The sequence below is a fragment of the Accipiter gentilis genome, chromosome 16 (assembly GCF_929443795.1).
Source record: "Accipiter gentilis chromosome 16, bAccGen1.1, whole genome shotgun sequence".
NCBI classification, from domain to species: Eukaryota; Metazoa; Chordata; class Aves; order Accipitriformes; family Accipitridae; genus Astur; species Astur gentilis.
In genome coordinates this window covers 23664375-23691229 of record NC_064895.1, presented here as the reverse complement: position 1 = coordinate 23691229, position 26855 = coordinate 23664375, and the positions used below count along the sequence as shown (strand labels likewise).

At 44.7% G+C, this 26855-nt stretch overlaps 2 protein-coding genes across 5 annotated transcripts in view; both read right to left on the bottom strand.

Moving 5' to 3' along the window:
• The window catches only part of TNFRSF21 (TNF receptor superfamily member 21), a 1117265-nt gene that overhangs the window by 754474 nt on the left and 335936 nt on the right, over window positions 1-26855 (bottom strand). The window lies entirely within an intron of this gene.
• The window catches only part of EVA1A (eva-1 homolog A, regulator of programmed cell death), a 212264-nt gene continuing 207586 nt past the window's right edge, over window positions 22178-26855 (bottom strand). For all 3 annotated transcript variants that reach the window (XM_049818458.1, XM_049818460.1, XM_049818459.1), the window contains one exon: window positions 22178-23504. In XM_049818458.1, coding sequence (XP_049674415.1) covers window positions 23134-23504 — 371 coding nt within the window. In that variant the 3' untranslated portion in view covers window positions 22178-23133. The remainder of the gene's footprint in view (window positions 23505-26855) is intronic.

The following is a 26855-nucleotide window of genomic DNA, read 5'->3' as shown; positions in this document are numbered from 1 at the left end:
TCAGCCTGCACTAGTGGGAAGGAGCATCATCTACCTGGCACAGACTCAGTGTCGTGCTGGGGGGCGCTGTAAGTGTCATCCCCTCTCTGACCTCTCACCAGGGCCTCCCACCACAGCCGACACGGCTCTGCCGTCTGCTTCCTTCGCTGCGGCTGCATCTGGCATGGCCTCCCCCTTGAGAGCTGTTCCCAGAGACAGAAAAATAACTATAATGGAGAGAGAAAGCATCCCGTGAACTGGAAAACCCGAGTAGAACAGTCAAAGCTGTCTCCTCTGTTGGGCCCGGAGGTAGGGGTAATGTGCTGTGGGTATAACATGTTTGGTGAAGCACCAGTGCAAACACCAAAGACCTTGAATTTATAGGCTTTGGGAGGACAGCTGGGGTTTTCTCAGGCTTCCTTGGTGGGTGCTGGTGCTTGGAAAGCAGCTGGTTCCAGGAGCGCTGGCACCCAGACTGGCTGTGGTGCCCACACAGCTGCGAAAATGTGGGACATCAAAGATGGTGCATGTAGGGGTTGGGTACTTGTCCGCTTGGAGAAGGACAGGCAACTGAGTTAGCCTGGTCCTGGGCAGCTTGAAGAACAGATCAGCTCCTTACAGGAGCAGAGGGCATTAGGAAAACTTCTGGGAGAGAAAAGCAATAAACTTCATTGAAGCAGGCTGACTTGGAGGCCTTTTAAAGAGTGACTCAGCCAGCATCTAGCGATTCAGGGTAAGACTCCATGCTATAAAGAGCTCCTAAGTGGAGGTGCTGAGTGATTGCTTTATTGTTTCTTACAGACCTTGCTGTGAAATCCCTGTAAATATGTTTATGAGCTTGTTGGGGCGGCTTCCCCACTGCTGACTGTACTGTAAATAAACATGCGTGCCTTTGATTCACGGAAGTTCGTCTTCTGGACTCCATTATGGTCCCTGGCTCTGCTTCCAGTTCAGATGTGGGGCCCCTCCTGCCCCGGCTCACAAGGAACACGACGTTTCTGCTCTCCAGCGAGTAACTAGAAGAATCAGTGCACATGTTTGGGATTATACAGCCCCATATGGCAGCCTTGCTTGCCTCCCCCACCCTTCTACTTTCCCCCAGAAAAGCTCTGTGAACGTCCCCAGCTCTGAAAAAACAGCCTGTGGAAAGGCCACCAGGTCTGGAGACGGCTTGCATGCACCGTCCTCCTTCCTCCTATGCAGCAAGGACATTTGGACATGACCCTCTGAGCTTGGGTGGGCAATGCAAGATTTGGGGTATGGAAGTTGCCTGCAGCCAAGGGAGATGTTTGCAAGCATGTGGTGCGTCTACATTTGAGGGCAACCTCAAAAAACTTTATATATTTTGGCTTCCACCCTGCAGTTTGCTTGGAGCAACCTATGCCAAAGCAGTGTGACCGAGGCCGGCTGACAAGTCTGCCGTCTCATGCCCTGTCTTGCAAAGTTAAGCTGCCTCTGTAACATCACAGCCTTGTGCTCAAAGCAAGCTGAATTTGCTGCTGGTTTACCCTAAAAACCAGGATTTTGTGATGCCGGGGATGTACAGGCACTGCCGGATGAGCCGCAAAGAGGTCTGTTCAAAGGGGGTTCAACACAGGGAGGGACAAAGCCATCCCAGTGCAAGCTGTCCAGCTCTCGGGGAAGGATTCTCCAAATCTCAACACAACACTGAAGAAAGGTCATTTTTACACATATTTGTGAGTTCCCTGCCATTCTGGTGTGTCCGTACAAAGGAATGGCCCCAGAACACTGGACATACCCATGAACTTCAGTGAAACCTCCACTGAGGCATCCTCCTGTCTCTAACCAAACCAGCCCCCAGCCAGGTCTTCTTCAATATCAGATGGTGTGGCACTAAACCTGGATTCCTAACCACAATATATAAAAAAAAACCCTTAAGCTCAAGAAAACATCTCAGAAATGCAACAGCAGCAAAGGGAGATTTTATCAGTTTCTCTGTTTCCACCCACTCTCCTATTATGGAGTTAAAATATGGCGTTGATCCAGGAAACAATACACATCAAAATAAAAGAATCAGGATATTTGAGAGACGCGCTAAACATCACAAAGAATCCTGAAAGCAAGGAAACATCTCATCCACTCAGCGAGCAAAAAGCTCCTATTTTGCGTAACAACTTGCAACCCAACTGTGATCTGAAATGTTTGAAGCATAACTTAATAAATTGTCATAGGCACAAACAGGAGACCAGGGAGATATTTCTTAGCTGGCTTTTGAAATTAAACAAAATCAGTGCTGCAGGACAGCAGCTCCGAAGGACGAAACACTGAACAGAAGTTTCTCACAGGGTAAAAAAAGGACCTGCTTGAAAGCAAGGACCTTGAGGAGGTTGAGTATTGTAAGGGGCTGAAGCCAAGTAGATGTGAAAGGTTTAACCGATATGCACCTGCGTATCGGCATGCCCGTGTCTGAGCATCTGTGGCATCGAGTTTGTGTACACAGAGAAGTGGGTCTTAACCAAACAGCAGACAGTGACCCTGTAATTAGGTCACTGGGCCAGGACTCCGTAGTCTAGTTCAGGTCAGGGCATATTTCAGCACGTTATTTTCTGTAACACCTAGGCACCGAATTTCCACACATGCCAGTGGGTAATCAGGTGTTGGTTTCCAAGTGGGAATGTGGGTCTCCAGCTTTCTGAGTCCTCCAAGTCATTTGGATGCTTTGTATTCATCCTGTGGGTCTCCCTTCCCTATCTATAAGACAGGAATAACAGTCTCCCAGTTTTGCCTGCCTTGGCTACTTAGGTTGCTACTGTCACTGGGTGGAGGTTGTCTCCTACTACAGGTTCCTATTCAAACCACACAGTAGTAGGATAAACTGAGGACCCAGGAGTATTGTGCCAGACACCCCCATAGCTTCCAGACCCCTTCTTGGCCCAGGCAGGGAGAAAACTAATCAGGATACCACTCTGGTACCAATAGCAGCTGGATCTCATTTGGACCACCTACACATTGCAAGGATAAGGAAACTGTCTCCAATTATTTTCCCAAAAAAACAATCAGAAGAAACCTATCAACAGATCTCCCTAGTTTCTGTCTCTGCAAAAATGACTATTTTCTGGCTCTTTTTTTTTTTTTCTTTCAACCTCCATTTTTCATTTGTGGTTTTCAACTCAACATCAAGCATAATCAAGTAAGATGAGTGATGAAGAGGAAAGGTCTGGTGCTTGATGATTTAGTTTAATAGTTTGACCGTGGGGTCTCAGACTGGTATCTACAACACAAGAAGTTCCCTTTTATTCCCAGCTGTCTGTGAAGACCTCCAGGGAGGAACAGAGTAGGAGGGGAACTCCCAAGGAAAACGAAAATCTGATGGGGCATTTCTGAGATATGTTTGCGGGGACATCCAGGGAAACCAGCAGGATTTGTCCAATCCGGCACTTTGCAGCGCCAATGAACATTTTCCCAAAGCAGGTACCCAGAATATTTTTTCTGATATGTTCACAACTTACATGTCTGGCTCAGCCTGCCTCCAAACACTCACATTTTTTGGAGGAACTCAGATCCTACTCTGAACTGTCTGGTGTAGTCCCATCTTCAATTTTAACTTCTAGTTATCTGGACTATGCAACTTTAGTGAAAGGGGAATTAAGAGGATTTCCCTCTCCCAGCATGTGGTTGTCAATTGATCCCAGAAACAATTCAAATTTACTGCTCCCATTTGATGGCTCATGGGAAAGGAATTGGCTCCATAGCAGTAAGTCAAAGATGGAAGAGACAGTTGCCTGAGCAATGTGACTGATGGCCACAGACAGAAATACTTTCCTCACTGTTTTGCAGGTCAATTGCTGCACCTTAGACCTTAGACAAACATATGGTGACTGACCTTAGGATGCTGATCTGGAGCCTCGCCTTTCATCCCTCTCCACTGTTCAAGTTTTCCTCTCTCTATTCTCATCCAAGCCACTGCAAATATTCCTCTTTTCTTTTTCTCCTGCCTTTGCTCTGGCTCAGCCAGGGCCTGAAGACTCAAGACAGAAATCATTCAGGGTAATTCTACACCCTGTGCTGTGCAGATAGTCAATTGAATGAACTAGTGCTCCCTTCTGGCTTGAAAATCTCTTCAGGTTAAATCCGTAACGGTAATGCTAATGTAGACATTTTGCAGATGCTTATTTCAGGACACGCATTTTTGCAATTCGATTTGTTCGGTATCTAGGAATAATTCAGTTCCCAAACCAGCACCAGCAGCCATGTTTGTTAATTTATTGGCAATCACTTCATTCAGTTTAAAACAAACGTAGAAATTCTTGTCCATTTTATTTTAATATGCATTATTTATTCATGCAGGCCCTAGAAACAGGGCCTTCGGACAAGCACATTGCATTACTTAGCATATCTGAACATTAGCTTTTAAATAAGTTGGTTAAAGCATACTAGCTAGTGAGGAAATTTTTTGTCCTTCTCCCCTAGTCTACAGGACTTGAGCGTCAAAAGAAGACAGACCACTACTTCTAACAATATGAAATGTACCTCAAAAAACCTATAAATCAGATAGCTCTTCCAACTATGCAAGACATTGTCATGATGTTAAGTTCTTGCAAATGTTATTTGTTCCAGAAGATGGTCATCCAGAATCAGATCTAAAATAGTCTAATTTTGAGTGCCCATTCTCAGCCTAATGGGCTTACGTGCCTTGAAAGATTTGCTCTGATTGGAAAAATGAAGCTTGAAGTAGGTTATGAATTTATGTCATTCACAGCTCCTTTAAGTGGAGGTGATTTGTCCCCCATCTGCCAAGAACATCTCCAAAGATCTGGTGCCAGGCCATCCTCATAACATTTTTGGACACAAAATCAACCCCCAAAAAAGTGGGAACGTGGAAGGAGAGAGAGATAAATGTCCAGTTAATCCAAACACTGCTTTATCCCTCAATCCAGATGCTTAAAAGATTTAACAAGGGGAGAGCTGCCATGTAGCCTGCACATATGTGCTAGAGAATGGTTAATGTGCCCTAAAGTTTGATAATCAGAATAAAAATGTATTTGAGAAATTGATTTGGATTAACTTGATCTGCTTTTTAGTGAAAAGATTTGGAATCCTAAACAAGCAGCTTAGCCACGGTTAACTCATTTAAACACTTTCACTGCTAAATGTATTCCCAATGCACCAAGCTGTAGGAGCTTTACCCTTTGGAGATTAAGCTGAACTTCATCTGGGGGTTTTCCTGCCCTTCTCCTCCATGTCTGCTCGCTATGCAGATGGCTTCTCATCACATCACCTCTTCCCTTCCTTTCCCTGTAAGGGGTTGGAGAAATCAAGACGCGGGAATTTCTCCCCATCCATTCCCGTCCGGTTGCGATTTCCTCCCCCGCTTTGTCTGGTGGTAAAAAAGATGATCCAAGTCACACTCGATTTGCCAGGTCACTGAAGAAGCCCAACGATGGAGAGTCAGCCATGCGGCTGCTGCCTTAGACTGACACGCAAGTCCTCCAAGGGGAAGGGGGGCCTGGGTCCACCCCTCTGCTTAGAGACTACCCAGTAATAAGAATTAGTCCTTGAATTATATATGAACACCCAGAGCAGTTCTGCTGCTTTCTCCTTGCCTCTGGACCTGTCAGGACTCATTGTCTATGCCTACACGGGTAAACTAAATGAAATGAGGACGTGGGCCCAAAAAGTGTCACTCAGCCATCCACACTCCCATTATTTGCATTCCCCTTGGCTCCGGCCAGACTTAGGCCAACTTGCAGTGCACAGTCACGACTCGCAGGTTAGCACAGGGCCATCCTGGTTTGGGGATTAGAGGGATTAATATAAGCATAAATTGCACAAATTGGCCTCAGAGCCAAAGGCAGCTCCTCGCCCATTTTATTCGCTAGTATAGATGGAGCTGCTAATGGCAAGCTAAGGATACAACAGGCCAGTTCAGGAGTTTCTCAAGGCAGCAGAGATGCTGAGGAGGGGACAGTGGTGTGGCTGGGGGGCAGTCAGCACTGCTGGGAAGACGGGGCGAGGTGATTCACCTCCCTGATTGCCACAAAGAAAGGATCTGCCTGCAAAAAGCTCCTTTTACACCATAGGCTGCAGTGCATGCTTGTTGTTTGGGGATAAGGAGCAAGGCTACTTGCTCACAGGTAACTTGGGAGAAGCTAACACTGAGAGCCAAGAAGTCCTCCAAAGGTGAAATATTTTCTGTCCATTAGATAAAATGAGCTATGTTCAGTACCAGAGCTCATCAGAAATAGTCAGGTTTTCCCATAACTTTTTTTTTTTTTTTTTTTTTTAATAAAAGACTATGATTTTTTTAATCTCCACAGGAATGTTCTGGGGTTTTGTTTTGTCTTGTTTTGTTTCTTTCCCAAAGGAGGAGGAAGATCTGTTTTCAGGACTAAAAGCACCTGGAAATAAAATGCATGATTTATACTAGACCTTTAAAAATTTATGCTTTGGCTCTTCACATTTCTTGAGGCTTACTGGTGAAAACTGGCATTTTGTGTCCAGACGCAACCTATTACAAGGCAGATGTCTAACCTTAAACTGCTTCTCAGTGCAGACACAAAAGCTGTGCTTTCTCATCCAGACACTTTTGCTTTAATTCTTTTTTGGCTTTACTGCTTTTTTTACAGCTTTGTTTCATTCTTTTAAATTTAAAAAAAAAAAAAAAAAAACAAACAACCAAAAAACAAAAACAAAATCACTTTTTAAAATCAAAAACATAAAAGATGAACCAAAACAAAGTTTTGTGAAGAGAGCATAGTCTGAGCCTCTCTGGCAGGATTAAGCTGCCTTTAGCACTAAATGGCAGTCTTGCTCCAAAAGCCCAGGCAAGAGGAGGTACAGAGAAAACCAAATGTAATTAGAAATGTAGCTTCATTTAGTCAAAATGAATCATGTCACTTATGTAGCAACTCCACGTTGCTACACCAGCCTCGTGATTCAGTGCAAAAACTATGAAGCTTTTTCTCTCTTTCATTTGCTAAAATATTAATGTAAATGCAACATTTGCCAAAGGCATTGGATTCACTGTCCTCTGGGGTAACATGTTACAAAATGTGATGTAAAGGGGGTCTAGGGCTACAGAGACAAGTAGGTTCCTACCCTGAACATTTAACTCTGCTGCAGTCCTCAGGATCCACCAAGGCTCTCTCCAAATCACCTCCATCCAAAGATCTGCAGAGCCTGAAATTTCTCTCACCAGCCCTAAGCAAAACCACTGAGACATCACATCACCTTCCAGGACTTGGATCAGGGCCAAACCAGACCTTGAAGTCTCTGAAGCCCATAGGTCCAAAAGAGACATTCCCCTACTCGTTCTTGGTGCCACCATGAAGCACACATAGGAAACACATTGCTCCAGAGCCCACAGGCCAGAGGGATAAAGTATCGGATTATAAGGATGGGAAAAGGGATGAGTGTCCCCGATAGCTGGTACTATCCTTGTCCTTGTGTCAGCTACACCGTGCCACTGTTTATGAACAAAGATGTGTAAGAAGAGCAGAATATTACACCCCACTAGTTTAGGATATGGACCTTGGATGTAGGGGTGGAGGGGTGTCTGATTATCAAAGCTACAAGAGAATGAGCATGGATATATGGGCAGAAGACCTTACATGGAGATCTAGAGACACTTGCCTTAGAGCACCCGACGGTACCCAGGATCTCCCTTCTGTGTGAACAGACTCACAACCAGGCCAAGTGAGAACTGGAAAAATGTTCCTATATCAAGGACGAATACTTTAACTACCATTGTCTTCTTGGACAGACTTGAGCCAACGCTGCACATGAACTGTCACAGAGTCTGGCTACAAGATCAGCCCTGATGGCCAATAGTCTTACTGCTGCAGGCCTCGGGATGTAGTCATGGGCAGCATCAAGGTTTAGGTAACTTGCCTCCTATATCCCTCTATGACAACCCAGCAAAGGATCTTGATGGTGCCCAGAAAAGCCCTCAGAGAACAACTAACCTGTTCTGCCTTAGATACCTATCTCAGGATGATCTGAATCACCTTCCAGAGGTTCTGACTTCTGTATGTTGAAGGAGCCAGCAAAGACTAACTCACACTTAAATGTCTTATTCTTGGCCTAACTCAGGGCAGATGGGTTCCACCCATAGGTATGCCATGTCTAATAGTTAGACATTTCCTTCACAACACTCTGCTGATCTTCAGTTACACTTGGATGATATATCCAAAAACCACAGTGCCTATTGTTCTCCCAAAATACACACATACGACCGCCTTTGTCCCGACATCTCCAAGATGCCCGGAGCCCCACCTCTTGCCTGAAACCCAACAACAGCTTTAACCTTGCATTTCCTTATTTTATCAGTAGAACCCGAGTCAGTGTATTTTCTGAGCTCACCTACCACATTGGGCCTCCTATGAAAACCAGCCCAAGGCACTAGCTAATTTTGCCTAGTACCTGCATACCCATCCACAAGATGGGGGGGTCTGTTTTCAAAGCCTCGTTCTGCTTGCTGGGGAGTGGTATCTCAGTTGTCCACATCTCTTAGGCCACCTCATACAGTGGTCTCACGACAGCTAGTTGTGTCTAGTAGTGCCTCGTAATTGTTCTTATGTGGTTGGCACACATATAAAAATCATGGTGCAAGAGGGAAAGGACCACAGCAGTTAACTTCTTTTGAGGCCTTGCTAGATGGGGCCACAGTCTGCCCCACACCAAACGTTAAGCAGGCAATCAGGAGTCCTCAAGAGTATATAAATATTGTTTTGAACATGGAGTCCTAGAGCGAGTAAGAGATGAGGAGGCAATGCCACAGATGGGTATTTTATCAGAGATCTAGACTTGTACTTAGGGCTGCGAATTTGCCTAGGTTATATGTTAGCTGAGAGTTAGGCATTGCAATGCCTAAAATGAGTTACGGGCACATCTTTTAGACCCTTCAAAGAGGGGAGTGGAAAAAACAACAAAAACTTTCCAACACACTGTTCCAAGCCAAAGCTTAATCCTGACATACTCTGACTGAATAGTTAGAGTAAGAGTAACTCTGTGGTAAATTATTTTCCCTGTACCAGCTCAATTTCAAGGTTATTATTCAGAGCACTTCACTTCTTTCAGCCTAAACAAAAGCACGGATCTCTTTACTAGTGGCCATGATTCCTTAGTTCTGTTTTTACGCTTCTGCCTTTAAAAGATTTTTTTTTTTTTTGCCCCAAAGCCTAAGATGAACATTACAAATTGCTTGCTGCACGAAAGGAAATGAGTACCAAGTTGTGTACATGGCTTTGCCTTTGGAAAAGCAGAACAGAGTTTATGAGAAAACTCTCAGGAAAGCAGCCTACTTAATGATGGCTGCGCCATGTTTTTCTGGTTATGATTAACACCGGAGAGCTGACATTGCTTAGCTCAAATGGTGTTTTCAGCGCAGATCTGGGAAGGTTCCAAAGCTTCTTTTTGTTAATTTGTCAGAGTGGATTAATTTTTCAGCAGCCCATTACTGGAATGCAGCCTGCCCAGCTTCAAGCTTCATTGTGAGAAGCCAGTGATACTGAGCTGACAGCAGTTGTGGGCAGACAGAGCCCAGATGTGGTACAGAGCTGCAGGAACGCACCGATGACATCTGGAGATCAGCTTGCTGCTTATGAGTAAGACTTGGAGGATGTATTTCAGCCAGAGCCTCTCTACAACCAAACAATCAGTTTCCGAACAAATCAGTCCCAGAATCACAACTGCTGGTTCTTGGAAATTATCTCTCCTTGCCTTGCAGCTCCAATGAGACACCAGGAAAGACAATACACAGCACAACTGTTATTTCAAGCACTGGATACCAACTCTGAAATATTCCACTAAACAGTCTCCTGTTTAGCGCTGGCGCTCTCACTTAACACTAGTGAGAAGAGCTAATGAGGATCCAGTCCCAGCAACTACAGGTGACCAAGGAGAAGTTTGGTCTGAATCCAAACTTTGCGTCACTGAGATAGATAGTGAAGGACAGAGGTATCAAAATAAATGGTTGTTATGAGCAGGTCTAAGACTTTTACAGTCAGACACATGCTCTATCACCCCATGTTCTGAATTAGCCAGCTCTGTCCCACAACGCAGAACTGTAGAACAGAAGCATCAAATCTCTGTCTCTGCGTGACTTTTTAGCTCAAAGACAGCACAGGAGAAATGGTCTCAATACAGCATAGACCCCAGCCAAAAGGTATGGGAAGCATGTGTTCGCTTGTCAAAGACTCTGCAAACGTATCTCCAGCTACACAAGGGGTGCTATAGTCACAGACCACCGTCCTCCAGTTTGTACACATTGGTGATGTCCCCATTTATTGGCTACCTTGTCTCTTGTACAACCTAAATTAGCATAACTCTACTGAAGCCAGTGTTATTTCACCTTATAATGGACCAGCGTAGAATCTTCTCTATAGTTCATCTGTTTTTAATTAACGAATCTATTGCAAGGACCTTCTTCACCTCTTATGTATACATTCACAAAACAGATGAAACATCAACCACTAAAAATAATCTGAAGTAAAAAAAGCAGCATGAAGTGAAAATCAGTCCCTTTGCCATCTGTTCTCCTAGTTGTTCTTTATTCAAAAGAAAGATCTACTGCATATACATCTGCTTTACCTGAATGAAAAATCGTTTGCATACATCAGCATGCATGTTGGGAGGGTTATGCCTGAAATTCATGAGCAAATGACAATGGCAATTGAATGAACAATGACAAAAGAGTCATTGGGAAGACTGCAATGTTAAATATGGGGGCAGACAGCTCACAGAGACCAGAAGTCAAGCCATGATTTGGATATACCTTTTTTTTCTATAAATGCAGGGTCACAGTCTCAAAAGCTGCAGCTTTATGTGGCCAAAACCTGTTCCTTACAATCCTCAAGTCTGTGAGAGAGTTGTCTGCTGCTGCCCCAAAGGATGCTGAGGCATACAGTCCTGCTGCACCACAATTCCCCTTCCCAAAATAACCGTTGCTCTCAAGTTCTGGTTCTAAACTCTTTCTTGCTAAACTTTGCAGCTTTCCAGTGCTGAATACAAAATCCTTAAGCACAATTTATATAGAAATGCAAAAAAGGTCACAAATTCTTTGAGGTAGATCCCCATAAAGTAAAATTAAGATATTATTGTTGTTGAATGCACAGTGCCCATTTTCCAAAGGAGTGCCTAATCATCAGGATATAGGTCTGAGTGTGTGTGTGTGTGTGTGTTTGTGTGTACATATGTATACAAATACATGCATCTTAATGTGCTTCCAGTTTTGCAGCTAAGGTTTTCCTTTCTGCATGGGATAACAAAGTACTCTCTGGGCCAGAAACCAGGAATGAACTTGAAAATGTTTCTTAGTTCTGTGAATGAAAGACTCAAGCAGTTTTAGCAAGAGCTGGGTTGTGCTCTTCAGACCCCTACAACTTCAATATTAATATATCAGCTCATCTGTCACTCAGAAAAGAAAAAGCAACCACCAGACTGTTGGCACTAGCAAAGGCTGGCCTGCATTTGAGATGCTGAACGCTTCAGTGCTAGAAAGATTCATATGCAAAAAGACAGAAAGAGTAATTTCTATAGAGGTGATCAAGGTGAGGACTTTGGAGATGAAAAAACTTTCTTAATTCTCAGGGAGATCTTTCTAACATAGGTCACAAAATAATTTGTAGGCTGCAAAATCGTGGACACTCATTAGTTTCAAGGCATGGTGCGTAGTTGCACTATGTACTGCGTCATGTTTATAAAGAATCTTTGCCGCAGGCCCAACGATTGTTCAAAACACACACTCCACCATTAAGCTATTTTGCCTCTGCAGTTATAAGGCAACGAGGGACAATGTGCCCTTTGAAACAGAATGAATACATTGATAGAAGGTCAGCAAGGAAATTTATTTTATTGCTACAGCCATGTTATGAATAAAACCAAAGATAAAATACAACACTAGAACCACATGGCATAGAATTGAGGCTGAAAGATGAAAAAATTCACAACCAAGGCAACCTTGCCCTCAGAAATTTGCAATTATAAACCATATTGCAAAGGATTTTCTCTCAGAAGAGGTAGTTGGTTCTGAGACAAATGACTTTAAAGCAATATTTAGTATCCTGCATTGAGCTCATCAATGCAAGTCTCCTCCCCAGACCTTGAGTTCATCAAAAGATAATACATGAAAAATGGAAGTTCTACCAGCTTTTTAAACTGTTTTGCCCCAAGTCGTTTTATTTCACACAAGAGTGCACCTTTGCTTCTGTTTTTCCCATAGGGTCAGCAACAGATTCAGATCTCTGCTTAGAAATCAAAACCATGATTCATCCACATCATCAATACATTCAGGAAATAGCTCACACCCATCATAAGGGGAATATGGTTAGAGTCTCCTTCAAATCTCTGCAGATTTATTCCTATCTGAGCAGTAGACAATGCTTTTCCACACAAGCAAAACTAGGAAAAAGATCTCCTTGAGGAAACATATAAAGACCATGTTTAGATGGCCTAAAAGGGACCTATCTTAAGCCTCATGGTTGCTCCAGTCCAGTATCTCACTACCCTCTTGTATTTAGACACTTTTGTAGCTTGGATGTCTAAAGGAGTGTTGTGATACCACAGAGATCTGAATTTGGTCCTTTGCTGCTATCAGTGGTTAATTAGACTAAGAGCTAAAACAACCCATATCTGCCTTCTCCAAGTCAAATGTCCCAACCATTGTATTATTTTGAATGAGCACAATGTCTTCATTGCATTGGCTATGCAGTGAATATACTTAGTAAAGCAGATCTCATAGGGCATTTAGATGCAGAGAATTTCTTCAGAGTTATTCACAGAGTCTAATCTTAAATATCTTATTTTGGCTATAGTTATATGCTCAAAAGAGATGTAAGCACCTCTAAAGGAATATTCAGAACACAGAAATGGGAAATCCAAGTCCTGCTGACCCACCTCCCACCTACACGCTAAAGCTGGCTGTCATTTGTTATCCCCCTGCACACCTGCATTGCTTTTGTGTATGTTTCTATATTTGTCTTGTCTGCTGAACTAGGCAGATATCCAAAGACAGTCAGCCTCTTTGGATGGTGGTCAAGCACTAAACACAACACCATTGCATGATGCATGACCAAAGGTAAAGACATATTTTTTACCTTTTTTCCCCCTGCTTTTTACCCCCATGAAATGGGCATGCTCATTAAAACATCACGCTTTTGTCCTCACAGGCACATTGTGAACGTACTCTTTGCAAAGCACCCCAACACTCCCATGACTCTGCAAAGAGGGAGGAGAAGTCATTGCAAGCCATGATAGAGTTTTATAGGTGGTTGGCACACGGCTCCGGGAAAAGAAGCCTGAGGGAGCACTATCTGCAAAGAAACACCTCATTACTACCCATTGCAGTCATGAAACCAGAGCATGTAACCATGTTATTAATGATATCATTCACTGAGATACTTGAAGGTGACTGTCAACCTTCAGTCTGGCTTTTGTTTCCGAGTGCCTCATCCCAACAGCCCGGAGGGCTTTCGCAGATGTTGGAGGAGAGGGGACACGGCCTCACGAACGACCTACCTCTGCCACACCATGAGTCTTCACGGGAGAAGAATGGCTGGAGAGTCCGTAACCTCTGAGTGGTGGCAGAGAAAGCACCTCACACACACCAGCTTCTCCCTCCTTCCTCTCTCTCAGCCCCAAGATGTGCTTCGAATGCTAAATGCCATTTTTCCTCTCCGTGCTATGTAAGTGCTGTCTGTAAACACTGGCAAGCACTTGCCAGACTGATGGGACCCAAGGCCCATCAGGGGCCCCCCGTGAGCACATCAGCATGATGCCAAGAAAGTGAACCCAGGGCTTTCCGCTCCTCAACCGCTGAAATAAAAGGAAAATCTCCAGTGACTACTTCTATAACAAGCCAGTTTCCCTTCATTGGGCCAGCTACTGCTCAGGGACAAAAGTGTCACCCCATGGGCAGGATCACCAGCTAGAAGAGGGTGTTGAATAGCTTTATGCCATTGCTGGGTTGCTCTACTACCAGTATGTGGGCCATAGCAGACCCCTGCATTTTGCTGAAGTCAGTGTATCGCCTGCGCCTGCGGGAGATGGTGTCAGTGCCATGTATTATATGGTTGGCAGGAGCTGTTCAAACTATCTAATACCACTTCTGTATCACATATGTCAAGGTCTTCTCTGAATTTCCATCTGATCCAGAAGGAAGTATGTCATTCAGTAATCCCCTACTCTGATTAAAAAGTTCCCATCACATAGAAACCATCACATGCTAATTTCTTCCAATCCTAAATTATTGCTGTTATTTTAAAAGTCTGCTTTATATCCAGCCTGACTTTAGCTTCGGCTTCATTGGCTTTTGTTTAGTAGAATTAGCTGAAAAGTTTTCAGCAAAACATTTCTTTGTTTAAAAAGAAAAAAGACGGATTTGTGGAAAAGGGTTAGTTCGGGTTTCTCAACTCATCCCTGTTAGGCAATTTTTAATTGAAACATTCCAGATTACCAGTGAAAACCTCTTTTTTTCTGGCACTTTAATAACTTGATATGAACTAGAAATGGTCCAAATCAAAATGACACATTCAGAAATTATTTACTCCTTCATTCTTTCACTGGAAGAGGTCTGTGTGGGTGTATGAGACATAAACATGGACTGCTGTCACTGCTGGTTTTGCTTTTGAATGGCAATTTACAATAAGGAAGTGAATATAATTAGTTCACATTCAAATGGCACTTTTCCATCCTGGAAAACTGAGCATATTTTATAGCCAGTGTATAAATATGCCTGTGGTAAATCACATCCCACCAGTGAACTGAATTGGCCACACAGCACCAGCCACGCCAAGCTGTTTACAAGAAGAGATGAGGTATTTCTTTTGTGGAAGATAGAGAGGATTTATTCCGCACCAGAAAAAGTATTCACCGCTGAAAGCGGGTCATGTTGTGTAAATAAAACTTTTAAGGCTTGGGCTTTCATCCAAAAGGACTATGTAGCCTACTGGAGACTGTCCTCCAGGCAAACCAGCCCCCAGAAGGACTACAGCTGGGATGGATTTTGGAAGGCCTTGATGTTGGGGAGAGGGACCTGGGAAGCTGGGTGCTTAGAGTCAAGGGACTCTCCGTTTCCCAAACCTCTTGTTCCTGATGCCTTCTCCTCTCCTCTCCTCTAGACGACATCTATATCCCCCCAGCCTTCCCATGCTGCTGCCTGTCTCCTTGCTGCCCTTTTCCTCCCTCCGCGGGTCCCCCCATGCAGGGAAAGTCGTGATCCTGCCACCAGGGAGGAGGCAGGGCTGGAGGTGGGAAGGCGATCTCAGAGGGAGCAGGAGATTTGGGAAGGCGATCTCAGAGGTTTGCTCTCCTGGCAGCCCCACATGTGTGGGGCACAGAGGGGCACAGGGTGCGTAGACAAAGGTGTTTGGAGCAGAAGGGGGTCACCAAGGAGCAGTAGTCCATTCCCTGGTGGACCCCAGCCCTCAGCAAGCAGCCTGGGAAGAGGCTCATCTCCACCAGCCTCATCCCTTCTTGTGCTAGTGGTGTTAGGAAGCCTGCTGAGATGCTGCTATAGCACAGGAAGAATCCGAGGAGTCTCAAAAGTACACCGAGATTGTGGGTGGCAGCTTTCAGGGTCTTGTCAGACAGCATTCGATCTTCCCTCCCAAGAAAAGCATCCTCTGGAAGCACGGTCTGGTAAGCTCCTTAGTCTTCAGGCTGTATCATTAGCAATCACTTTTTCTTGTTTTTCAGTCAGTTCGCAGAAACAAACTTGTCATTGCCAGATCATTTCCAGTTCCAGGAGAAAAATCCTGCATTGGTTTTGGATGCGAAGTCACCATTTCTGACTCACATTGGTTTCTCGAGCCCTCTCGAACTTTTTCTCTTAAATTGTCTTTTTTAAAGATGCCAGAAATACACAGATGCTTTACCGGTACTGTAATCACATTGGGAACTTGGACACCTAGGACAGCTATGGGCTGAAACAGCAACGCTCACAGATATGGCTGGGTCTGTTACTTTGGAGCAGCACAGTGCTATTTCCAGAAAGGAAAGCAATTCATACAAAGAACAGTTTAGGAAAAGCATTGGATGTCTCTAAGCTCTGCTGTTCCTGGGTGGTCTAGAGGCTCCAAAAACACAGGAGCTGGAGGAAGGAGAACTACTTCTGTCCCTTCGAAACAATTCATCCATTTAAACAAAAGTCCCCTTACACCAAGAATGAGGCAAGGATCATTCCACATAAAAGGGGCTTTTAAAGACCTTTGCAAGAAATGTAATGTACAAATTACTGCCTTTTTAAAAGCCAAAGGATGTTTTTCCAGCATGGCACCACATCCCCAGAAAAGTGCTGCGGGGAGCTTATGTTTCACTCACGGTACAGAGTAACATCAGACTCCAAATACAACCAGAAAATAAACAAGCCAAGTCAATACTCTGCCAGAAACTGTAAAGAAAGATACCTTTCCACTTAGATGTCCCATTTTAGGGTTTTTAAATGCCACTTTCCATCACATCATTATAGCTTATATTTCTTCATGAAGTCATAATGGAAAGGGAAAGGTGTTTTCTCATAGCTCAAAGAAAGAAATTAGACTTTGTTCCTATCTGCTGTCACAATTTGTCCTCAGAAAGTGTTTGCTCCAAAAACATAAGCTTGTTATGCAGGAGAAATGATTGAAGTTCTCAGGAGGTGCCAAAGTGGCAATGTTTGTATTTGGCAAAGGATGCAAAGCCTTGGCAGAACTAGGTCCCCCTCAAGACTGCATTTGCCCTATTCAAGCTCAACCTCAACATGAGGATTTGCTTTCCTTTGCAGCCACCCAGCTTTGCTCAGAACAATGTCCTTCAACAGAGGAAAAAAAAAAAATAATCCAAACCCAGGTTTTGGGTTTTCCCTTCCAGCCCCCAAACCACATGTTGTTCAACAGAAAAACGGCAGATGAACCAATGACAGCCAAGATCCATTCCAGTGCCATGAAAAAAAGGGTTTCCTCAGCAGTTAAGTGGAAAAGAGGTAGCAGAGGTCCACAACCAGCTAGGAGAAACAGAGAAGGAGGAGACATCAGCCACAGGAATGTGGTCTGCCGCAATTTACAGTCCTAGCCATGGGCAATCTAGGGGTGAAATGGGAGGAGGGCTTTAAAAGGTTACTCAGCAAAGGAGTAACGTAGGGGGAGTTGGAACATCTCAGAGAAAAATGCTTCCAAAGAATGATGGATTGGTCATTAGCACAATGTCATACTCCCCTCCATTCATTAGTACTTCCTCTAGAAGGATAGCTGATAAGAAAATGAGACATACTCTTTGGAGAACTTATTTTTTAATTTAATTTCTTTAAAACAAAACAAAACAAAATCCCCAACTGAGTATTTTTGCAAAGCACTTTAGACTCCTTTATTGTAGAATGAAAAAAATAAAACCTGCTTGGATTTTCTTAAGTCTTGGGAGGTGATGCTGCAGCTTTAGTTTTACCAATTCATTTTGTCATTGGGATGGAAGGGGAAAAGAGAAAGCAGGTGAAACAAAGCATAAAATCAGGTGGTCATTTTCTTGAATTAAAAATACATCCATAGTTTTAAATGTTTCTGGATGATTCTGAGGGTATGGAGTGGTTTGGAAAGTAACCATGTATTTGCAAGCACACAAGTGCACTGTGAAGCCATCACTGACACACGTAGATGGGTAACTTACCACCAGTCTACTCCCACACCCCAAATCAGTGACTTCTCTGGCACTGAAAAATCAGACTGTCCCTCAGGTCCCTCAGGAACTGGTCCCAGAAGAGCAGGCCAGCAAATTGTGCCATTTTTGACAGGTTGTAATAATAGTGATGGAGATCACGGATGCCTGGCCACGCTCATGGTCTTGACCACAGTGCCCTAGTACTATGTCAACAGCCTTTTGCCAGAAGACAGTGGCTCCATTCCTTTGGTTCTTACTGAAGATTCAGCACTAGGAAACCTTGTTTGGTGATTAGAGGCCTGGCAGCAGGAGTCCCTTGTCACCCATTCCCAACCTGCTAAAGGCTCTGATCAGAGATTTGTTGTGGAGCACGTTGGTCCAGCACCTCCTCTCCTTCTGGGGACCTTCCTGAGCTGCCCACTGGTGATCAGAGAGAGAGGGAAAAGAGAATCAGTGTTGACATCATCAAACCTGCCTCTGGAGTTGTTCTGGCTGTATTTCGAGGCATTCAACCAAGGAATGTATCTCATACCTCCTCTCAGCAAGCAGACACCTCCCAGGGGAAATCATGGGCCAGTTGCACTCTTCTAGCTTTGAGGACAAAGCCAAGTCCACCTATCCTTCTGGAGAGTCCCACATGGGAACTGGTAGGCTTTCCTGATATGAGCAAGTGTCCGCCAGAATGCACTTCCCAGAGCATCCATCGCGCACACACCTCGGACAGCCTTCAGGTGGTCATGGTTCAGCCAACACATAACTTCCAGTGACTTGCACCAGTGACCCAGCGCTCCCTGGTGCTATACTCCAACTGGTGACAATTACACCAGCGTTGCTGGAATAGGTCCATTCAGTGGTGGGTAACGGAAAATCCCTGAATCAACTCATTTGCTTAAATACTACTAAATCAGCGCATCCACTCCAAGTGAGCACCTTCAGACCAGGGGTGTAGCAAATGCACACATACTGCAACATAATGGTGAGCTGCAGTGTGATGAACCAAAACCATTAGTGCATTTTTGGTGAATTATGCTTAACTGACAGTCCATGAGACAACCACAGAAATGGACTGACAGACAAAGGGAAAAGTGAGGAAATTACGTGACGGGGCAAGCTGCACCCGTTCTAATGAGTGGACAAGGCAAGGCAAGCAACACTGAGAATTTTTTGGGGGGGTATCTAAGGACACTAGAAACTCAGACCTGATTATTAAAACTTCACTATGACAAAGACCTCAGTAATGATTGTGAGCAGAAGGATTTCTGGGCCAGTCTAAGATGATTAATTGCTTGTGATGCCTCCAGAAACTCGAGAGAGTGCATGCAGCACCAGAGGAAATTCAGATTCCCCACAGCACTACGAGCATATGCTTTACATCCCAGCAGTACAACGACCAAGTGAGCTCGCTTTATTTGTGTAGCCCCCGGGGTGCTGGGAAAGATGGCAGGCAAGGGGTTAAGTAGCAGTACTGCGGTTTCTGGAAGGGAAAGGCACGCCTCATTAACCGGCTGGAATTCATCGAGGATATGAACACCAGGGTGGACATGGGAAAGGCAGCAAACACCGTATTACCAAGATTTTCAGGGTGCATTGAACACAGGTCTGCAGAAGAGGTCAGTGCCGATGGAGGGGATGATAGCAGGAGGTGAACACAGCCCTGAGAAGTCAAGGGCGATGGGGAGCAAATAGGAGAGCGTAGTGGGTACCTGACTGGAACAGCCTACCTCTCTGCAGTCTCTCCATACACAACGGTGACTTCTGTAACCGGCCCCGTCTATCCCACCAGACAGGAGGATGACAAATGTGCGGTTGACTCCTTGAAAGTCTGAGCCATCGTTTCCACGTGTTCAGCTTCTCCCAGGAGTATGACCCTTAACTTTCATCCCCATCACATTCATTTACAAAGCTAATTTGGTATGAGTTATCGCACTGTAATTAAGACTCTGTGGTTACTAATCCAAGTATCCTGTAATTTGTAGAAGCGTGAAAGTGTCAGGGTGTGTAGCACAGGCACTTCGCTTCCCGAGGCTCACCTGCCATAAGCCTGCAGCCCAGCAGACAGTACTTGGCAACAACCGTGCCATCTCCTTTAAATACAGTATCACGTGCTTCTCCCTTTTACCAACTGGCCAAGCAACTCAGAGTCCAGGATTGCTCTGTTAGCCTCTGTTATAAAACTATAAAGGCAAACTGAGGCATAAAGAATAGATTCACATGGAAAATGACCTCAGCATCTTTTTATCCAAAAGGTCACTTATTAGGAAATTCATTCATGAAACACGAAAAGTTGATTTCAACTCCTTTATCTGTCTTGGGGAATTTGAACAGTGTTATTCTGGAAACAATATTTCACTTTAATGTAAAAAATTAAATAAACGTGGAAGTAAGAGAGCAGAGCTATGCATAACCTTCCACAAGAGGGATTCACATTAGGCTGGTGGAAAAGCATTTATCCTCTGTTCTGGGCTCTACGAGTGTTTAAATGTTTCATATGACACGGTGAGTACAACACAAAAGATTGAAACCAGACAAGTCCAAAGCTCTGTGTGTATAAGATACTCTTCTGTGGGGTGAGAAATATGGATTTGACCCCCTCCCACAGTGAATCCAGCTCTTCTGTACTCCAGGTGAGTGGGTTTTCTCTGTTAGTTGATAAAGGAAAACCACCAACTCCTGCCCCACGAATCTTGATTGTGTTTTTTTCCCCCAGACAAACTAGTCAGCACTTTGGGGAGAAATCCAGAAGTAGTTACAGAATGACTTGAAGTCTTTTACTTACGGTAGCTCAAAGGATTGTATTTTTTTCTTTTTCTTTAGTCAAAGCCTTTTTAGAAATGCATGGCCCTGAGACAAAAGGAGTTACAAGGTACGTAGAAGTATTGCATGTGCTGTGAAGACAGTGAGTCTACTTCTGTTACATCTTCTTACCTAGGGCAAGGCTGAGCTGGGCTTGTCTGTTCAACTCTGAAAAGCAACATGCGCAACCTGCTCCTTTGTATTGCAAGCTTCGGCTGGAAGATTTACAACAGTACTAGCAATGCTAAGGGAGCATTGTTCATCCATTTGTAACTTGGGTTCAGTTGTGATTTACATTTGAAGCAGATATTTTAATCCCTCGATTGCATATGAGATACACTCAGACTTACTGCACTTGCTCTTTCCTCTGGTCAAAAAAATTCATTTGGGAAAATCATATACATAAATCCATTCATTTGTAGCATTTTTAAAATCAGTTCTGCAAGCTATGTCCCAGGACACAACACTCTAAATCTGAAAATTTGCTGTCCCTTAATCACCAGGGTTGAGGGACTGTATCTTGTTATAGGGGGAAACACATGGCCAACAAAACTGATCCCGCTGACCTCATTCTGTCATTTCCCTCCTCAACACCCTCAGCAGAGCACATTCGACATTCCAGCTAAAGCAGAGCACCTGGCGATGCATCCAGGGTTTGGGACCTGCCTCCTGCTTTATTTCAAAATATCAGCTGCAAAATTACATCCCAGGTCAATACTGAGTCTTTCCAGTTGAACCTTCATGGGACCAGGACCAGGAATCACCCTGCGGTACTAGTATTGCCTTCGCAGGCGAAGCCACCTCTCTTCAGCCAGCCTTATCTCTGACGTTGCCAGTACCACCAGTTGCGGTTACTCAACTTTGCTCTCAAAAAAAAGCCAAGTTGTCGGCACTTCAGATGCAGCTTTCCTCACCCAGAGAAGGAGCCCCACCGTGACTACAAAGAGTGCCAAGAAGGCCCTTGGTGTCGGGGTCTGTCCCACCATGCAGCTGTTTGGCACAGCACATGAACCCTTGCAATCCCACTCTAACATCCTCAGTCATCTTGTGGACAGGTCCACCCATCTTCATCTCTCTTCGAGGCTAGGGAAAAGCTCTGGGCATTCAGAGCTTTTGGTCACTATCTGCTTTGCTGGCATTTTGTGAACTCTTAAGTCATAAGCATGCCTAAGGGGAGCACATCCCAAAGCCCTCCAGGCTGCAGCAGAGCCATACAGACTTGAAAACCACCAGGTTTTAGGACTGAAGTGATGTGAACCTGGGAGTGAGTAGGTGGTGATATCCCATTGAACCCTCCATGGGACAACTGAAGGAGCGCTAAAATATACTTCAACTTTTTTCCACGTATTTTTTCATTCATTTAACATTTGCTTCTGGCCCAGGTACGACTTGGGTCTGGGGGACAGACTCAAAGCATCGTGAAATCACTGGGACTCTTGCCCTTGGTGCAGGTAGGCTTTGGGATGGTCCCTTGAGGACCGACACATTGCTCAGCTGCCCCTGCCCATGTGCAACACAGAAGTAGACCAACGGGCTGCAGCCTAAGGACAAAGTGCCTCCAGCTTCCTGCAGGCAGAAGTTGCCAGCCTTGATTGCTTGCAGAGGTGTGCTAGTCTTCCAAAGCATCTCCTTCGAGCAACACCTATGCCAAAAGTGAGGATGCAAATTCAAATGTATTGAAGCAAGCCAGAGTTTATTTCGCATTTATTACCCATTCTGTTGTCATACGTGGCTTCTTCTGTCTCCATTTTCCTCTGGTAAACATATACCTTTTATTTTTTTTATTTTTTTAATAAAATATATAAAACATTGTGCATTGCTATCCATAGGAAAACTGTAGTTTAACAACAACAAAAAAGAATAAGGCACATTCCTGTGCAGCATCTTCAAATATATATATATATATATATTTAAAACAAAACAAAAAGAAAACCCTTTTCAACCTCTTTGAGGTTGTTAACTTCTCACCAGTCACTGACACATCTCTTATATTACCATAAATTCACTGTTGGAGGTGGGTTGGGTTGTGTTTGGCAGGGGCCAGCAGGGAGAACAGACTCAAAAAAAATAATAGGATTTTATCCCTGAGGTGTCAGTAAAAAAAAAAAAAATAAATGTTCCCATTGAAAAGGAAGATGAAAAGACAGCCATAAATAACTGAATACACTATGGCAAACATCCAAGCACCGAGATGATTTCACGATGGAAGAATCCCCCTCCCCCCCATCCCCCAGTTCTTAACAAGTCATATTTGCCGTTGGGTTTTAATTAGGTTAATCTCGTGGCTTCTGAAGTCACAAGACAATCGGTCAGGATGCACCTCCCCCTCCCCTCCCAAATCATCTTTCCAGATTCGTCGTTTTGTTCACGATTCTCCCACAGTCCTCAGGAAAGGGAAACCAAAAAACCTTAAATGAACACCGAAACCCGGACGACTTCTTTCTCCAGCCAAGAGAGGAGCACTCGTACCGCAGCACGCCAAACTCCGTGTCGCACATGGGAGGACTGTTATTGTCACCTTCCTGCCTGCTACTAAGAAATGAAGTTGGCAACCGCCGCTGTTGAAACCAGAAAGTGTCCGTGAAGGGGGGCGATAGCTATATGTCAGGGAGAAGGAGACGGGGAAAGCTTTATTGCTGTCCATCCACACTGCTCCAGGTAGCATGCCTGGAAGGAAAAGGGGAGACACCCACATAATATTCCTTCCCTCCCTCTCCTCTATCATGTGTGGAGAAGCCCCGGGGTGCAGGGCAGGACGGTTGGACTCCTCATCGCTTAGTAGTAGCGGTTGAGGCTCCTGGTCCCTGGGATGTCCGGCTGGCCGTTCATCCAGATCTCCCGGATGATGCGCTCCCGCTCCTCCAGCCGCTGAGCTCGCTCCAGCTCCTCCGCCGAAGTGAAGACGTTCATGTTCAAAGTCCTCTCGAACCTGCGGTGCCTGCGGGCTGACAGGTCCGAAGTGGTGTCCGAATCGTCATCGCTGTCGCTGCTGTCGCTATCGCTCTCCCGCTCCCGAGGAGGTTTTTTGGCGGAGGAGCGTTTGCAGTCAGTTCGGCAGGACACCCTTAGCACCAGGGCCAGCAGGGTCAAGACGAGTCCAATGCACACTCCGGAGACAAAATACAGAGCGGCCCGCTCGGGGTTTTCTGAAACGGGAAAGGAAATTATTGTCAAGAACAACCCTTAAAAGAAGAAAACACACGCAGCTCCTCTGTGCACATGCCAACCACGGTCTCTGGAGGGGCACAGTTTCTAATGATTGCTTTACTTCCATGCACTCCTTCGCCTCCTGCCCCCAGGGAAATCAGGAAGGGGAATTTAAGCGGTGCATTTGCTGCCAAGGCATTTGCTCGCATGCAGAACGTGGGTTCACTGCAGCCGTGTCTTGGAGTTGTCTGGAAGGAGGAGGAGCAGCCTGCAGAATTAAATGCTAATTCCCATGGCTGCACGAGCGGGGTTGACACCGGGGTGCTGCACACCCAGCAGCAGCTAAGCGCATCTTGCTGTCGCGTCCATTATCATCCCACCAGGAATAAAGATGGTTACAAAGCTTTATATGCTCTCTGTGCTGCGGCCCGGCTGAAATGGGAAGTCTCGCAGTATGGAAAATGCATACTATTTATTCATAGGTTTCATTTGCTTATCTAAGGCAAGTGTGCTGGCTTTCCGCCCAGACCACCAAACTGTGTACTTGTGCTACGCAAGCATAGCTGGAGTCAGTGCACTAACAGGATGAATCTTGCATAGCCGCATTTCGGAGGTGATACAACAAGACTCCAAAGTATTCACAATGCCTTTTAAACTAGGTCGTCTTGTTTATTTACTACCTTTTTTTTTTTTTTTTTTTTGGTTCATGGGACTACTTAGAAGCATAATTATGATAAATGTTGTTCCTGCAATTCCCCCAGGCTGAATCATCTCAGTTTATAAGTACGCTGAATGGTTGAAGGTGAACCAAGCAGAAGTGTCAAGGCCAGCTCTACTCTGCTGTGTCTGTTGGGAGTCTTGAGTTCAAGGACGGAGTCACTTCCTCAGGTGAGCCTTACTCCTTTGAATTCAGTGATGGAGCTGTAACAGTTCCCACCAGCTGAGAGCCTGACATTCGGCCCCAAAAGATCTCCGTAACTAAAAGGCTCTGCTCTACCTTCACTTCCCCCCACTGTGCTTTTAGAAACTGCCCTCTCCAGCTGATTTCCTTAAAACAAAGTTTGCAGAAGATGAACGGGAAACCATTTGGAGATATTCAAAACCCAACAGGACAAGACCCTGCTCTAACTTCAAAGCTGAATCTAAATTTGAAGTTAGCCATGTTCTGAGTAGGGGGTTGGAACAAGTGACCCCTGGAGACCCCTTCCAGCCTAAATTATTCCCTGATTCTGTGGTAGGAGCCCAAACACTGATGTGTGCACAGTTCAAGGCAATGCATAGTTCAATGCCTGGAGGTGCTTATGGAACAGTTACAGGGCCAAAACACTTTTGTGCTCTTCACTTCTCTCCTACCAAACAAATCTCAAAGATGACTGACAAGCCAAGGTAGAGGAAGATGGCATGGTAGCCTGAAATCCAGCTAATAAAACAGGAGGCTGTTGCTAGAGTGGTTGGTGTGGATGGCACAGGGGAAAGAAACAGGCTGACTACAAAAACGGAGAAGAAAACTATAGCAGATGCGTTCAACAAGTCCAAAAAAAGAAAGAGGAGAGAAATGCAGCAGTAGCTGGAAAGTCAAGTGAGACCAAAGCCAGAGGTTTTAAGCTAAGACATTTTGACAAAAGTGAGACAGCAAAAATCCAAAAGTAAAAGAGAAGATACCAGGGCAGGCACGAAGGATGTGCCAATGGCTCTTGCAGCAGTCTGGCTGAGTGAAGGCCTGGCTCCGATGAAATTAGTGGCAATTCTGAACTCAAGTGACAGAACTCAAATTAAAACTGCAGTCCTGCTCTTGTAGTAGCAAAGCTGCTGCCCATCTGGTACTGTGTGAATGGTAAAGAAGTGGCCTAAATTCCAGAGATTTGAAAACCCTGGGAAAAGTGGAATCCCACCCTGACATGGCTTCTCCACGTGCAATATAACTCAGGACAGTAACTGCAAAGTTTTCTTTGCAAGTAGCCCTAAGGAGGACACACAGAGTGTGGGAAGAACAAACGAGCAGGACTGATCTATTCGTCCTGGAAGACGCTTGGTCCAGTCCGCCTCCGCTCTGCCTGGCTGACGGGATGCCAGGCACACTTTCCTCAGCACCATGTTCCTGCACACACATGGGCTTGATTTGGTTGCATTAGTTCCACTGTTCGCTCTTTTAAAGCAACTCATTAAAAAACATAGATTGGAGCCTGAGACGCAGACACATGTGGTTTCTCTTCCCCCATTTTTGTCCGCGTCCTGCTTTTTCTTTCTCCTCCACACTCCTTTTTTCCATGCTACTGTATCAGCTCATGAGCAAGCTGCACCTCAATTGCTACCTAAGCAACCATTTTTCATCCCCTGCTTGTGCTTGTATGCAGAGCCCTTCATGCAGTGCAATGGCTGTAATAGAATCTTTGGGCTCCAGTGGCATTTATGAGCTCCTACAGCTACTCTGTCAACATCTGAGACACTGTCTGGACTTCCTCACTGAGCTGTAACCCTACGTTCAACTGCAGTCTTGGCATTTATCTTATGTACAACCCACTCGCACAGCAACATCTCTTTTTTTTCACAGCAGAAAGAGCAGCTTAAGCTAAAAAACATGGGCTCCGCTTTTTCTCAGTTGAAGTAGCTAAATCAGCAATAGCCTAGATTTGGGGGTTTGACAGTTGATTTTGAGAGCCTCCCCCATCGTGTGTTCTATTTGCAAAGACTAAAAAGGGGCATTCTCTTCAGCAAAGGGAGGCTCAGCATCTTCCAAAAACTTGACAGTGGTTCAGATTCATCATGCCAACACTGAAGCTCCTCAAAACACTCATTATATTTGAAAAAAACTCTTTAAAAGTGTATGGACATCAGTAGCAGGAGTTAACATAATTTTGATACGCATTTGTGTGTGTGTGTGTACACCTGCTAAGACATGGATTTTGACCGGTGTAACTTTTTCTTCCACTGCTGTGGATGACAGCTAAGCTATGTTTTTCTCCTAAACTCCTCACAGGACCCAGTTGCTGTCAATCTCTGTAGCTGGGGTTACCTTTCCCCTTCCTGGTATTTCTCTTTGTGGACTGAAAGCATTGATGAAAATGTCACTGATTCAAGCCTGAATTTAATCCATGCAGACAAAAGATATATGCTCTTTATTACCCTCTATACAAAAGCCACCATTTTCTAGGCACTCAAACTGCCCAAAAATTAGAAACACATTTTATTGTGTTTTTCCAACCAAACCAGCAGCAATTACGGAGCCTGTTTCCTGAGGGCTAACAATCTGCTGGGAGCATCAGCCCAGACTGCCATTAATTCCCCAGGAAATGCCCCAGGCCAAGGTTGTTATTGCTATTATAATAAATTGTTTCAATAAATAAAAACCA